The 14486-nt window shown below is 51.1% G+C and overlaps 3 protein-coding genes across 3 annotated transcripts; 2 read left to right on the top strand and 1 right to left on the bottom strand.

The window, feature by feature from the left end:
- Positions 1-1063: 1063 nt before the first annotated feature.
- PtA15_16A346 (uncharacterized protein) lies at positions 1064-3417 on the bottom strand (the record flags this gene model as incomplete). The annotated part of the gene is made up of 11 exons (XM_053164027.1): positions 1064-1144; positions 1215-1384; positions 1518-1635; positions 1703-1915; positions 1990-2127; positions 2201-2350; positions 2445-2615; positions 2681-2851; positions 2919-3004; positions 3076-3148; positions 3211-3417. 11 exons carry the CDS (start codon positions 3415-3417, stop codon positions 1064-1066), a joined length of 1578 nt encoding a protein of 525 aa, XP_053027993.1.
- An 81-nt stretch (positions 3418-3498) lies between these two features.
- On the top strand, positions 3499-4567 carry PtA15_16A345 (uncharacterized protein; the record flags this gene model as incomplete). Its single annotated transcript, XM_053164026.1, has 4 exons — positions 3499-3760; positions 3851-4042; positions 4213-4334; positions 4472-4567. 4 exons carry the CDS (start codon positions 3499-3501, stop codon positions 4565-4567), a joined length of 672 nt encoding a protein of 223 aa, XP_053027992.1.
- Positions 4568-6775: 2208 nt separating this feature from the next.
- PtA15_16A344 (uncharacterized protein) lies at positions 6776-10582 on the top strand (the record flags this gene model as incomplete). The annotated part of the gene is made up of 7 exons (XM_053164025.1): positions 6776-7124; positions 7207-7791; positions 7862-7917; positions 7985-8100; positions 8162-8241; positions 8307-9769; positions 10577-10582. The coding sequence occupies 7 exons, from the start codon at positions 6776-6778 to the stop codon at positions 10580-10582; spliced, it is 2655 nt and encodes an 884-aa protein (XP_053027991.1).
- Between the last annotated feature and the right edge of the window lie 3904 nt (positions 10583-14486).

Below are 14486 nucleotides of genomic sequence, written 5' to 3'. Positions count from 1 at the left end.
GTGTGTGACTTGTGTGATGGGTGGGGGGCTCGAAGGGGAGTCGTCACGACTCCCTGGGGGCTTCCGTGGCCCCCGCGGCCGACTCCCAAAATAACGCAGGGGGCACTTGTTTTGGGTGAACGACTCCCAAACCCCCCGAGAAAAAAATAATAAAAATATTCATAAAAATTAGTGGGGACGACTCCCAAAAACAATTTTTTTTGGGTCGACGACTCCCAAAAAAGCCGTACCCAAAAAAAGGGTCTAGGTCAACGTCGAGCGCTGGTCGAAAAACGGTCGCGCGGACGTATGGGAGTCGTTTTCCCAAAACTTGGGAGTCGTTTTTCCAAGACCCAACACTGTAATAATCTTCCCTTAAAAACAATAATAATAGGACATGTTGATAACCCTACCAAAATCAGAAACAAGCTGCTGCATCCACAACAAGCCCCAATCGTGATGGCCGATTGTTACTTTGGGATCCCTGAAACATTTTGTCTCGCAGCCTTCTTATCATATCATCCTCGATCCATTCATTTTCTCAAATAATAACGCTCTTTATTTTTAAACAAGCGTGCGGCGCGACCCGCGCAAGCTATATTGATTTTGAGCCTGATGCATTTATGCACCAGTACTGGAGCCATTGGATTAATGCGTCTCTATAAAAACGCAGGGAGATTTGGCCCATCTGGGACAAATCTCTCCCTGTTCTTTGGGGCGATAGCTTCTGCATTTTGAACCGACTGCGGAGCTTCTATCTTTTGGAGTCATCCAGCACTGCAAAACCAGTAGGCCAAGGCTGAACAAAAACTGATCGGCTATTTTGATATCAGTTCTGCTAACGTAAACGGCTACGCGAGGGGGCGACCGGAAAAGTAAAAGGGCAGTGATGATCGAGCTTAACTAAGCCTCTCCGAGGAGGCGCGAAGTGTCTCCGGCACGGGAGGGACTTGTGAAGTTCGAGTAATGATCCCTCTTGTCAAGTCTACTGCCGAGTTGAAGATTGGCTGCAAGCACTGGTATGAGAAACAAAGGACGGGCCAGGAGGAGGTTCTGAGAACAGCAAATAGGAAGCATGGAAATGCTATTGCAGAGCGGCCTCGATCCTTTCAAGCGTTCTTCTTTTTCCCAATACTTCAATAGTTTCCGCCATTCCAGGTCCAATCTGTCGGAGAGGATAATTAGATGGAGATGAGTAAAGAATTGGGTCTAGATGCGCATCTATGTCTACTCACTTTGCGGCCCGTGATGGCGTGACGCAAGGCCACCATGACTTGTTTGCTGCTCGTCTCCGGATCGGTATCTTGGACTTGCTTCAAGCCTTGCGCAACCTTCGCACGCGTATAGCCGGTCTCGTCGTCCGGCAACTCACTCAGAATTGCACGCGAGCTTTCTAAGATCCTGCCTGATAAATCATCCGTCCAAAACCAAGATGCCACAGTAATAATACAACAGGATGAGCCAAGGCCGGACTGCTTTTTGTCTCATTTTTCTTCAAAAAGAAGGGATGTCCAGAGTAAAGATGACAAAACACTGACGGTACAGTGCATCTGATATATTTTTCCTCATTTCGCGGGCCTCCGACGAGCTCAGATCGGGAAGAGTGAAGAAGTACTCGGCAAGGTACTTGATGTCGGTGAAGACATGGAGCCGATCCTAGGAAACGAAAGATAGGAGTTGAGACCAAGATTGTTACCTTGAAGATATGGACAAGGTTTGTTACCTTCATCGCAAGCAGCACCCGGTGCACATAAGCATCAGAGACTTCGGGCTTGCCTGCTCCACAAGGTAGTATTGAACGAGCTCGTGCGATCCACGGCTGGACTTGGGCGGGGTCAGTCGAGAGCAGGCTGCGGGCGATGTGCTGTTGGTTGAGATGGACGAGCTTGGGCTGGGACATCGTCGAGCGATGTTTGCCGATCACTTCGATCGAAAACTATAAACCCATCCCACCCAAAAAAACAAGACATTATTAGGTCGTCGTTGGAAGATAGTGCGAAAGGCACTTACCGCAGAGACCATTTGCTCCATTGTCATTACATCTGTCGTCTTGTCCCCGGTCTTGCCTTCGTCTGCGCCATGTCGGGAATGGTTCATCCCCATGAGGGCAACGAAATTGAGGAGCGCCTCAGGTTCGTAGCCCTTCGACTGTGATGCAGTTGACATATTCCGCTCAGAAATAGGTGATAGAGGAGAGGAAAATTACCAGAATGCTGCCTACAATGTAGTCCTCTACTCTGACATCTCCGGATCGTTTGCTAAGCTTCGATCCATCGGCATTTACGAGAAGTGGTAGGTGGGCGAATTTCGGAAGCGGGAAATCGAAGGCATTATATAGCAGGATGTGCTTGGGGGTTGATGAGAGCCATTCCTGAATTCGACAACCAACCGAAAACAAGATTTGAGATGATTAACTTGGGAGGAAAAACTGCAAGGGGGAGAGTGAAAGAGGGGGATTGACTGACTTCACCGCGCAGGACGTGAGAGATACCCATGTGATGGTCATCGACGACGTTCGCAAAGTGGTAGGTTGGGGTCCCATCCGCCTTGATCAGAATCACATCGTCCTGGGTGTTGTTGGTGAAAGTGAGCTGGCCATAGACCAAGTCGTCGACGTAGACCGGCGCGTCCGAGTTCTAATATCCTGTTCGAAGCATCAGCATTGATGAAGACCAGATGGAGGGGACAGGGGACAACAGACCTTGAGTCGGACTACATGGGGCGTGCCCGTCGACAGCTTCTCCGCCACCTCGGCTTCGCTCATCTGCAGACACTTCCGGTCGTACGTCAGATTCGAGCCCGACGATCGCAAGCCCTGGCGCATCTGATCGAGACGCTCGGGTGAACAGAAGCATCGGTATGCCTGCTTGGACTAATACCCAGAAGAATCGAGGTCAGCTTGGTGCATGTTCGAGTGAAGGGTGCGAGATATCGGTCACCTGGAGGAGCTGGTCCCGATGGGCTTCGTAGATCGCTTGCCGTTGGGATTGGATATACGGCCCACATGCTCCAGGTCGATGAGGACCTACATACGATAGAGCAGAGCGAGAAGAATGAGGACTAACTGGGATACTGCGAGAGGGAAAGTCGACATACCTTCGTCGTAATCCAGCTTTGCCCACTCGAGAGTCTTGAGGACACTTTCGATGGCTCCATCGACGAATCGAGCCTGACGATGAGGAAAGCGGTCAACAGGGATACGCATCGTCGACATATCGGGATCCAACCCACCTTGTCGGTGTCCTCGATTCTCAGGATCCATTTCCCCTTGAGTTTCCTCGCCAGCAGATGGTTGAACAGCGCCGTCCGGAGGCCGCCGAGATGGAGGAATCCCGTCGGCGAGGGCGCAAAGCGGAGTCGGGCCGAGCTGGCCGGCGTGCTGGTGCCGAAGGGCTGGCTGCCGAGTCGCTGGAGTGGTGGGATGCGCCGGTATCTCATCTCGTCCTGCTCGGAATCGGCTGGACCCGGAACAGCCCGGCCCACGCCGAACCCACCACGAACCGCGACAAACCACCGCGGATGGCGACCGACCAACCACACCCTGCCCACGCCCAGGCCGAGCAGCAGGACGACGCCACACTGGCACTCGACCTGCGCATCAGACTGCTGGAGTGTGTCTTCGCCGGGGCCCTGCCGAGCTCGGAGTCATTCGCGAACCGCCTGTCGAGCGAGGCTGCAAGCAAGAAATCCATGGCCATCCGGCTTGAACGTCTCCTGGGCCAACTGTCTACCATCCTCGACTCCAAGCCTAACGAAGCCATCCGTCGATTCGTCCAAAGCTGTCAGTATCCACACACTCTCTTTTTCGACCGAAGATATCCTAAATCAAACGGTACACAGAAACTGACTCGTCCTTCTTCCCACGCAACAGACGACCTCAATGAACCGCTCTTGCACCTTCCCAATCCTCTCTCAGCCAACAAAGAAGCCTCGACACTCTCGATCAGCGAGAAGGCCAGCCTGGTCTTCGAGGCGGAGCCCGAGATCGTCCAGCTGGAACGGGACCTGCGGGAGATCGAGCTGCTCGACACTCGGGGCTTCGTGGGCGCCGGGAAGCTTGCTGGTAAAATCTCTTTCTCCCTCCCTCCCTCCCTCTCTCCCTCTCTCTCTCTCTCTCTCTCTCTCTCTCTCTCGCTCTCGCTCTCTCGCTCTCTCTCTCTCTCGTTATTTCCCGGCTCTTTCTCACCCAGAGTTGTTCAACCTCACTGATCCCCCCTTCCTCTGTCGCTCTAGATGGTGATTGGTCCGCGGAAGAGCTCGCTACAACTGTCGCTGGCCCTCTCCAAGAATCCACCACAAAAATCGACGAACTCGAACAGACAGCCACAACGCTCTTGTCAAGTTACGATTCTTATGTGAGTTGATTGTACACCCCTCTTATCGTCATCATTCTTTTCTGCAAACAACAGACAGACAAAGTTATGCAGTTGGAGGTACTTTTGGTCAGGTATGTATACTCTGAGAAATGCTGACCCCGTGCTGACGGCCATAGGTCAACGCGCTCTCGGAGATCTTTGTCTCCTGGGACTCTATCTTGACTACCTTAGAGGAAGACATCCACAAACTCCAAATCGCCAAAGCGCCGTGACACTATCTCTGAAACCATTGCATCCGTGTATTTCCCGATCAGTTATTTTGATTATTTCATTCATTCTTTTTTCCACCAGGAGACCCCAGGTGTCATCCTTTCCAATTTGGTGAGCCCCTCTTCCCATAGAACTAGAATGTATTGTATGTGTTTGTATGTGCTATTTCAGTCAGCCTGTTTGTGTACGTCTTCGCCACCCCAGCCCGAAGAAAAGCCCAGCGTGTTTAGAGTTAATTGCCTGGGATCATAGCCAGGAGAAAAAACTCTCCGCAAGGGAGACGTACGGCGACATGGCATCCAATATTATTAAGTTATACTGTCGTAAACACACTCCTCTGTTTCGGACCTTCCCTAGCTTCGCTAGGAGCAATCTATGAGGCTGGAAATTGCCTGTGTGATGATCAAGGCGGCTCAGGTGTTCACTATTTGTGGAGGATCAGTCCGGTTGAAAATCCACAGCAACTCCTGTTTTCTGTGATCAAGGGAGTCGGAGGGACGTTTGGAGTGAAGCATGAAGGGGCCTCAGAGTCACCACTGATTCTCCGAATCGGCTGCTTTTTTTCCGTCCTTGAATTCTCTCCGTCTTGCAGATCGTCAGTATCTTTCCGTCTAAAGATTGGTCCACCCCTCAAGGGGGCAAAGCCTTAAATTTTACTTCGGATCCAAAGTCACAACCCCTGTATGGCACCGAATCTGCCTTCGGGGTATGCTAGCGCAAATAGGGCTTTCTTTTCTAGTTCCATCTGAAATATCCGCAGCAGGAGTGTTTGGTAGTCCAAAAGCAGACTCGTTGTTAGCACAAGAAATAAAATCAGGCTTGGGCCAGTGGATAAATCAAGCCAGGCCAGTGGATAAATAAAGCTTATAAGCCAATGGATCAAACAATCCGCTGATGTTCACGTTCATGAGAAAAAAAGAGAGACAGCACCCGCCTCTTGTCTCTTCCAAAATTCTTCTCGAGGATTCAAGCTGGTTCAAGTGAAGCTTGTCTGCATCCAATGCTCGAGTGTTCTAGCTCCGAAAACTATCGGGACAATCCTTTCGGCACTAAAGGCTAGCGAATTAACTGGGTGAATGGTGGTTGCTAAACAGACTGGCCTTCCCTCGAGCCCATTTCCAGAGCTCCGGTCAGACAAGGCTGATGAGCCCTGGTGGATCTCGTCCCGAGCGCTCAAGGACGGAGGTTGAAGGCGGCAGCCCTCTCCCTTGTGAGTAATTTCGATAGCCAATGGCCTAAACTCACTGGATAATTCCCCGTTTTCTTTTGGCCTCAAGCTGCTTGCTCGAAAATCGCCGCCCTGATTTTCGCCCGTAGCGAGAGTACACCAGATCACTAGTGGGCCGGCGCACACCATTAGGGGCGCCGTCCGTCCGGCCTCCTCTCCTCGAGCTCTCTCTCTCCCTGCCCGAGCGACAAGAAAAGCCTCAGCTGATGGGCGATGGTGTTGTTCTTGATGATGCCTTTCCACACTCATCCAAGCAGCATTGGCTCTCCCGAAGCTGGCATGAGCACATCAACAAGCGTTAGACTTTGCTCCCTCTTTGTCCTCTGCTCTATAACCATGGAATTCCTTGTTTTTTCCTTTCTTGTTTAACCGGACAGTTTCTTATGTGCAGCCATCGCCGCTCTCCTTACCCAGAAAAAAAAAACACGGGCAAAGTAGGTCCGACACTAGATGTCGTCATGCGATTTCGACCTGGACGCATGACTGGGGAGGAGAGGTACCGTCGCCGTACCAGCAGGAGCTAGCAATTGTCGGGATTGATAGAGTAAGAGGTTCGAGAGGAAGGAACACTCCGAGCTCAGACTCTCAAATAAGGAACCATCCCATCAGCATCCCCCCCAGCTCGTCCTCAACCAGGCTTTGTGCTACAGCAGATTGATAAGAATAACTGGATCCATCATCGTCCCTTCTTCCTCCCCCCTCCCCCACGTCTCGTCACCACATATATTTGGCGTTGCATCCCCCATCACTCGATCTGCCTTCTGATCGCACACGCGTTTGCTATTCTGTTGCACTCTGTAGTAGTCTTCGTCGAAGATTTTTTCTCATCAACATCGTCAAAGGAATCAAATCCAGTCTATCGAGCTCAGCTACCTCCCGTGGTTGATCCATCACACTCTCACAATCTATCTTCAATTTTTCTCTCTGTGGTTGTTACCGGGATTGAATCATTACACTAGCGCCGTTGTGATACGCTCAAGAAATGTCTCTAGCACTTGAATCGTTGGTGGCCGAGGACCAGATGTTGACGCCCACCCCGGGCTCGCCTCATCCCTACTTGCCCATCGACAACAGCCACGACCGCCTGAATTCTATCCAGCTCAGCAGTGATGCCAGTGGAGAGTTCTCTGTCTCCCATTCCCCCCGGTCCTTCTTCGGCCCGCCTGGCGAAGGCCTTGCCGAACTCCGTAACGCCCTCAACCCACCCTGGTTACATGGCGTCACTGGCTCTCCGAACTTGGTCGCCAATCACTCGGCTGATCGGGCCGGGAGATGGGTTGAAAATGCACGCAGGCATGCAGAACAACATCAACCCATTAACTTTGCCAATCGTAAGCCGTACTCTCCTCTGTATATTTTGAGGGTATGCAGCTTACTTCTTTGCATTTGGTGCGATTGATTGTTTTCTGCTAGATGTCAATTTGGCATCTCTCTCCCTCGGCCACCGCATTCTTGCCCCCAGTCTCACCTCACCGCAGGTCCGCCAATCAGGCTTCACCGGGAAGACGGAGCGGGTGACCAACGCGACGCTCGATGCGGCCTTCGTTGGAACCAAGCCTAAGGGATCCCCCTTCGACCAGCCCACCTATTTGAACAAGCGTGGTGGGGGTGGACCGATCCATCGCGGAAACAACGTTGCGGTCAACCGCCCGGCGCCGAATCTCAAGCTGCATGATGGCCACTCTGGCGACGGTAGCAGCGAGGAGGAGGAGTCCTGGCCAATGCCAGAGACCCCGTTCATGTCCCACGACGTTTGGAGCGAAGATCCCCACCGTGATGAGCTCTCCAAGGGTAACCATCTTCCAGCCTCCCAGGATATTCACAAGGCTTTTCCCGGCCATCATCAGCGTAAACAACCCTCCATTCGAGGCGTCAACCTTACTGCCAAGAACTCCGCCAAAGAAGGGGAGAGACGCATCGGCCGCTGCAAGATGTACAACTGTGACAAGGGTGTCGGCTTCTTGATCGATGATCGCCTCGACCAAGTCCCGCAAGATGGTAAGTTTTTGGCATCAGTTCCATAATATCCGCTCCTGCCCACACGTGCTGATCCCCTCTTCTTCTACAGTCAAGATCCACTGGACAGACATCTTTTCGGACCAGGAATTCAAGTCACTCGCCAAGGTTTTTTGTTTCTCCTACCCTTGGTTTTGTTCAAGCTTCGTGCTGACTTAATGTCTCTTCTTCCCAGGGAGAAATCGTCGAATACACTCTCAACATCACCGCCAATGGATATTCTGCCTCGTACGTGACCGGTCCCGGAGGGCGCCCGGTAATGGGTGCTGAGCAGGCCATTGTCCAAGCTAGGTGAGCACATATGTGGCTGGATGGATGTTTGAGCTGAAACTGACTTCCCGATTCTGTCCAGTCGACAAACGAGCTATAAGCTTTTCAAGGCAGGTGCTTTACCCGTCAAGACTTACCGATCCAAATGGGAAAGCGTGATTCGTGAGTTGCCGCTCCTATGTTTACGTTCCGAGAAGCTATCTCTGATCCGATCCGACTTTCTCTAGCCCCCGTCGAAGGTGAAACCTCGCCAAGTCAACCAGCCAATCAAGGTTCTAACTCTGCTCGCTCGGCTATCACTCCGCGGACCGCTCCGATGAATGATCTGAAGAACGCCCCAGCCAGTGCCCCAGCCTTACCCGGCATGCGTTACCCGAGCCAAAATGGCAAGGCTGGCAAATTTTCCGCCGAACAACTCAAGGGCTCGATCACTGAGCCACGAGGATCAGACAAGCACCAAGGCCAGAACCGCAACCAGGAGCACCATCAGTTCAACAACACCCAGGCTCAGTTCTCGGCTGGGCTTGGTTCCACTGCGCAGCTTAAAACACCTGGATGGGGCACCGTACGCTCGCCGTTAAGCTATCTCCAAAGCGCTAACTCCTTGGTCTCCGGCTTCGCCGGTGCACAGACCCCGCTTCCTGCACTTTCGCACTCTGGAATGACCCCTCACTCGGCTGACTCTTACAACCCACTCTTTCCGAGTGGCTTCTCCACCCACCTTACTTCCTCTGCGCGCTCGCCCGGAGTGTCTCTCGCCACCCCAGCCGACAATTCGTACCTGGCCAATCAAGGATTGCCGTCTTCCCAACGCGGCATGAGTCAGCCGGACTTCCAAAGCTTCCTGGCCGAGAGACAGATGCTCCTCCAACAGCAAGCGCTCTTGATGAGCATGTACCAGAACGCCAACCAGCCCATCCCCGCCTCTGCCATCCAGGCCTTTCAGCAGCTCAGCTTCATGAACCCCTTAGGGGGCAAGTCTGGTCTCGGTAAGACCGGTGATGTTCAGTCCTACTACGACAGCCAAGCCGGGACAGTTGATTCCAAGCTGCAGTACTCCGGATTGCTCCCACCGATCACTCTTCCTAACAGCAAGGACGGCTACAAGGCCAACGAGCTCCTCCAGAACGGTGTACCAGCATCATGGAGAGCGTCTGACATGGTTGGTATGAAGCGAGACTCTTCTGGAAGCTTGAGGGCAAATGCGCTCTCCTTTACGCCTGACGTTTCTAGTTCACCTCATGTCGTCTTCGGGGACGGCAAAGCCCATGAGGGCGCGAGGAAGGGCGAGAGCCCCGTGTACCAAATCCCTGGGCGCCGATCAGTTTCTGACCCTGCTGCGGTGGGTGTTCCTGGAGGAAAGAAGGCATCCGCGTTAGGCCATCTACAGCAAAATAGGAACACCAACAGTCCGCAGCAGCCACGTCAGGGTTCCGACCGAGCAGGACAACCCAAGCGGGTGACGTTTGCCGAGCATACTACGCCCTCGCGCCGCGTGGTCTCGCATGGGGAGCAAGTAGGCACGCCGCTGAGGATGCGTGGGCTCGAGGAAGAGTCCAGCGAGGCGGGCGAGGAGAGCATCGAGGTCTCTGGCGAATCCACCTACATCTCCACTCAGCTCTATGCCCCTGATGACACTCGCCGGGCCGAAGACTTCTCCAGCGTCGACCTCGCCCTTGAACGTCTTCGCGTCGCCGCTGGCCCTCGAAGTCTCGCCCTCGTCAAACCCTCTACCCCGTCCTCCGTTCAAGAGAAGCCCGTCAAATCGGCCGTCAAAAGCCCTGAGCCTGCCTCTATTGCTGGCTCCCCACAGCCTAAACTCTCCTTGATGATACAGGAGGCCGTCTCCCCCGCTGCCACTAACTAACAAGTCGAAGAGTAGAGAACTTGATTCTTATGATCCCTTGTTTGCTTCTTGAGATGAAACCCTCGCTATGAGCTAATTCTTTCTCAATTGTCCATTTCTTCCCTCTTATCATTTTATTATTAGTCGATCAAAAAACGTCTTATCTTTTTGGAAGGAGAACTGTTTTCTTTTGTATAACTCTGATCTTTTCTTATCCCCTCCTACCTCTCCTCATCTCGTCTTCTCTATATACTATTTTCCTACCTCTTTCGATACGAACAATCCAATCGCAATTGTTTATCTTTTTCTCTACCTAACATAAAAACCAGAAAACAACCGCAAAAAAATCTATCCTCTGAAAGACAATGTTTTCTTATTTTTGTGATCTATTTACGTATGTATATTATAGTATTTTCCACCCGTCTCTCGCGATTTTCGTCAAATCCTGATTTCTTTATATTGTACTTCCTCTTCTTTCCATCATCCATCAAATTGTGCGTTTCTCATTTTGTGATGGCAGAAAGAAATATTGTTATTGTGTGATTGTATGACTGGTGAATGAATGAGAAAGACTGTGTTTTTCTCAATACTATTTATTATCTAACCTTTTCCCAATTTTGTCCCACGTGATGTGCCCATGTTCAATTACAGCTTTAACAGTGATGGAGCACAATGTGAAAAACTTGCAAGATTGATGATTTTTCTTGGCATGGAAGGGTGGCTGCATGAAGCTAGGCAGTGCGGCGACAAAAGCCCCCAAATGTTAGGTGTTGGTGGGAGAAACACAATCTTCTCACCATGCCTTTTCAAAAAGCTCTGGCAAGAAAGCAGTATGCAACACATGTTGCCCCGGCACTGCTGAATAGTGCCTCTGGCACTATGAATAGTGCCCCGGCACTGCTGAATAGTGCCTCTGGCACTATGAATAGTGCCCCGGCACTGCTGAATAGTGCCTCTGGCACTATGAATAGTGCCCCGGCACTGCTGAATAGTGCCTCTGGCACTATGAATAGTGCCCCGGCACTGCTGAATAGTGCCTCTGGCACTATGAATAGTGCCCCGGCACTGCTGAATAGTGCCTCTGGCACTATGAATAGTGCCCCGGCACTGCTGAATAGTGCCTCTGGCACTATGAATAGTGCCCCGGCACTGCTGAATAGTGCCTCTGGCACTATGAATAGTGCCCCGGCACTGCTGAATAGTGCCTCTGGCACTATGAATAGTGCCCCGGCACTGCTGAATAGTGCCTCTGGCACTATGAATAGTGCCCCGGCACTGCTGAATAGTGCCTCTGGCACTATGAATAGTGCCCCGGCACTGCTGAATAGTGCCTCTGGCACTATGAATAGTGCCCCGGCACTGCTGAATAGTGCCTCTGGCACTATGAATAGTGCCCCGGCACTGCTGAATAGTGCCTCTGGCACTATGAATAGTGCCCCGGCACTGCTGAATAGTGCCTCTGGCACTATGAATAGTGCCCCGGCACTGCTGAATAGTGCCTCTGGCACTATGAATAGTGCCCCGGCACTGCTGAATAGTGCCTCTGGCACTATGAATAGTGCCCCGGCACTGCTGAATAGTGCCTCTGGCACTATGAATAGTGCCCCGGCACTGCTGAATAGTGCCTCTGGCACTATGAATAGTGCCCCGGCACTGCTGAATAGTGCCTCTGGCACTATGAATAGTGCCCCGGCACTGCTGAATAGTGCCTCTGGCACTATGAATAGTGCCCCGGCACTGCTGAATAGTGCCTCTGGCACTATGAATAGTGCCCCGGCACTGCTGAATAGTGCCTCTGGCACTATGAATAGTGCCCCGGCACTGCTGAATAGTGCCTCTGGCACTATGAATAGTGCCCCGGCACTGCTGAATAGTGCCTCTGGCACTATGAATAGTGCCCCGGCACTGCTGAATAGTGCCTCTGGCACTATGAATAGTGCCCCGGCACTGCTGAATAGTGCCTCTGGCACTATGAATAGTGCCCCGGCACTGCTGAATAGTGCCTCTGGCACTATGAATAGTGCCCCGGCACTGCTGAATAGTGCCTCTGGCACTATGAATAGTGCCCCGGCACTGCTGAATAGTGCCTCTGGCACTATGAATAGTGCCCCGGCACTGCTGAATAGTGCCTCTGGCACTATGAATAGTGCCCCGGCACTGCTGAATAGTGCCTCTGGCACTATGAATAGTGCCCCGGCACTGCTGAATAGTGCCTCTGGCACTATGAATAGTGCCCCGGCACTGCTGAATAGTGCCTCTGGCACTATGAATAGTGCCCCGGCACTGCTGAATAGTGCCTCTGGCACTATGAATAGTGCCCCGGCACTGCTGAATAGTGCCTCTGGCACTATGAATAGTGCCCCGGCACTGCTGAATAGTGCCTCTGGCACTATGAATAGTGCCCCGGCACTGCTGAATAGTGCCTCTGGCACTATGAATAGTGCCCCGGCACTGCTGAATAGTGCCTCTGGCACTATGAATAGTGCCCCGGCACTGCTGAATAGTGCCTCTGGCACTATGAATAGTGCCCCGGCACTGCTGAATAGTGCCTCTGGCACTATGAATAGTGCCCCGGCACTGCTGAATAGTGCCTCTGGCACTATGAATAGTGCCCCGGCACTGCTGAATAGTACCTCTGGCACTATGAATAGTGCCCCAGCACTGCTGAATAGTGCCTCTGGCACTATGAATAGTGCCCCAGCACTGCTGAATAGTGCCTCTGGCACTATGAATAGTGCCCCGGCACTATGAATAGTGCCCCGGCACTATGAATAGTGCCCCGGCACTATGAATAGTGCCCCGGCACTATGAATAGTGCCCCGGCACTATGAATAGTGCCCCGGCACTGCTGAATAGTGCCTCTCCTCTGGCAGAACATCAGAAATGATTTGTGCTAAATGAGCATTTTTCTTCTTAATAAAGAGAGGAACAAAGGCCAAAAAATACACGCATGGACCCAACAACACTGCAACCGCTCCACTGCCTATAGCGGAAGCGTAGCAAAGCATAGCGGGTTTGGGCCCGCTTTACTAGCGCTTTTAATGGCCCGCTACGCTTTTCACTGATGGTTTCAAGAGGAAAATCCCATAGATCTTTAATGAGATTTTTCAGCGGCCTGTAGATGAAAATTGCTACCCTGACCGCTGAAATAGCGGAAAACCGCTTGCTGAGCGCTAAACAGCGGTGGAAACCGCTGGAGTAGGGATTATTGGTTACTAAACGCTCTGAGCGCTGAAGTAGCAAAAAAAATGCTGCACTGAGTACTGAAAAGTGGCGATTTCCGCTGATACCTGCTCTTCAGCACACAAAAGCGCAGATGCGCTCTGCGCTTTGGAAGCCATTAACAACAATGCAACTATTAAATTACGTATAGCGTAATTAGCGCTAACTTAGCGGTTTTTAAGGCCGCTACACTACACTAGATTGTAGCTTAAAATCTATTCCATTTAAAGCTAACAGGTATTTGAGAAAAAAGTGCAGTTTTAGCTGCAAATTACAGCTAATTCAGCTGTAATGGGTAGCTAATTAGCTGTGATTTAGCTGTAATTTAGCCTCAGCGTGATTTAGCGGCTTTGAATTACAGCTAAAACTAACAACCAAAATCATTAGCGGCCAACTACTACGCTACAGAATTAGCGCCGCTAATGTAATTAGCGTAATAGTTGCTTTGTTGCCATTAACAGCAAAGGGGACTTGGTGGCCATGGCAATAGCACTGCGGCACAGTGTGCTATTAGCACTATTCTCAGTGAAAAGTAACTTAAAATAAAGGGCAGAAAAAAGAAACTTCAGCGGCCAAAAGTGTAGCGGCGCAGTGCGCTATCCACACTCTTTCAGCAAAAATCTGCTAAAAGCGGTAAAAAGTGAGTCCTAACGCTGTCCGCTTTTGCTGTGCTATTTTGTAGTGAAAGCAGTAAAAAATTGCTCCGCTACATCAAGGTCAAAAAAAGAGTAGTGATTTTTATGCTTTGCTGTCACTACAAACAGCGTTTGACCAAAGTGAAGAGCTGTGAAGAGGAACCAAAAACAAGATGCTGATCATGTACGCCATGGCGACCACGCTGATAGCTAATATGCAAGATCAAAATAACTTGGCATAATTTTGTGCTCACTGTTGGGAACATAGTTCTAGGTAATTGTACCAATCTTTATACATAGAAATAGAAAGAGGGAGAGAGAAAGAATGGAAAGCTTAACTAGCTCAGAAAGACAGTCAGTTGGGGTTGGGTCTGCTGAGCTAGGAAGGAAAGGAGGAAAAATGACTATGTGGACTGAGTTGGGTCTTGTGAAAGGTTTGTGAAACCCAAGATGCTGCAATCTTACAACTTCTTGGGAGAAAATCAAGTGTAAGGCTTAAATCACTCCCAGAGGGAGGTGCTCAATTAACTTAGGCACATTGGGCAGTTGGGAGAGGCTGTTCTTTCACAAAAAAAAACAAAGGGGTTGGGGCCCTGGGGGGTAAATGACCTTGTAAATGTTTTTTAGAAAACTTGTAAATTTAACCTGGATAACCATTGTTATTGATTTTTACAAGGTGGGTTTTGCAAGGAGTTTTACTATTT

The sequence above is a fragment of the Puccinia triticina genome, chromosome 16A (assembly GCF_026914185.1).
Source record: "Puccinia triticina chromosome 16A, complete sequence".
NCBI classification, from domain to species: Eukaryota; Fungi; Basidiomycota; class Pucciniomycetes; order Pucciniales; family Pucciniaceae; genus Puccinia; species Puccinia triticina.
The sequence above is the reverse complement of the archived record's forward strand: the minus strand, read 5'-3'. Positions and strand labels throughout refer to the sequence as shown.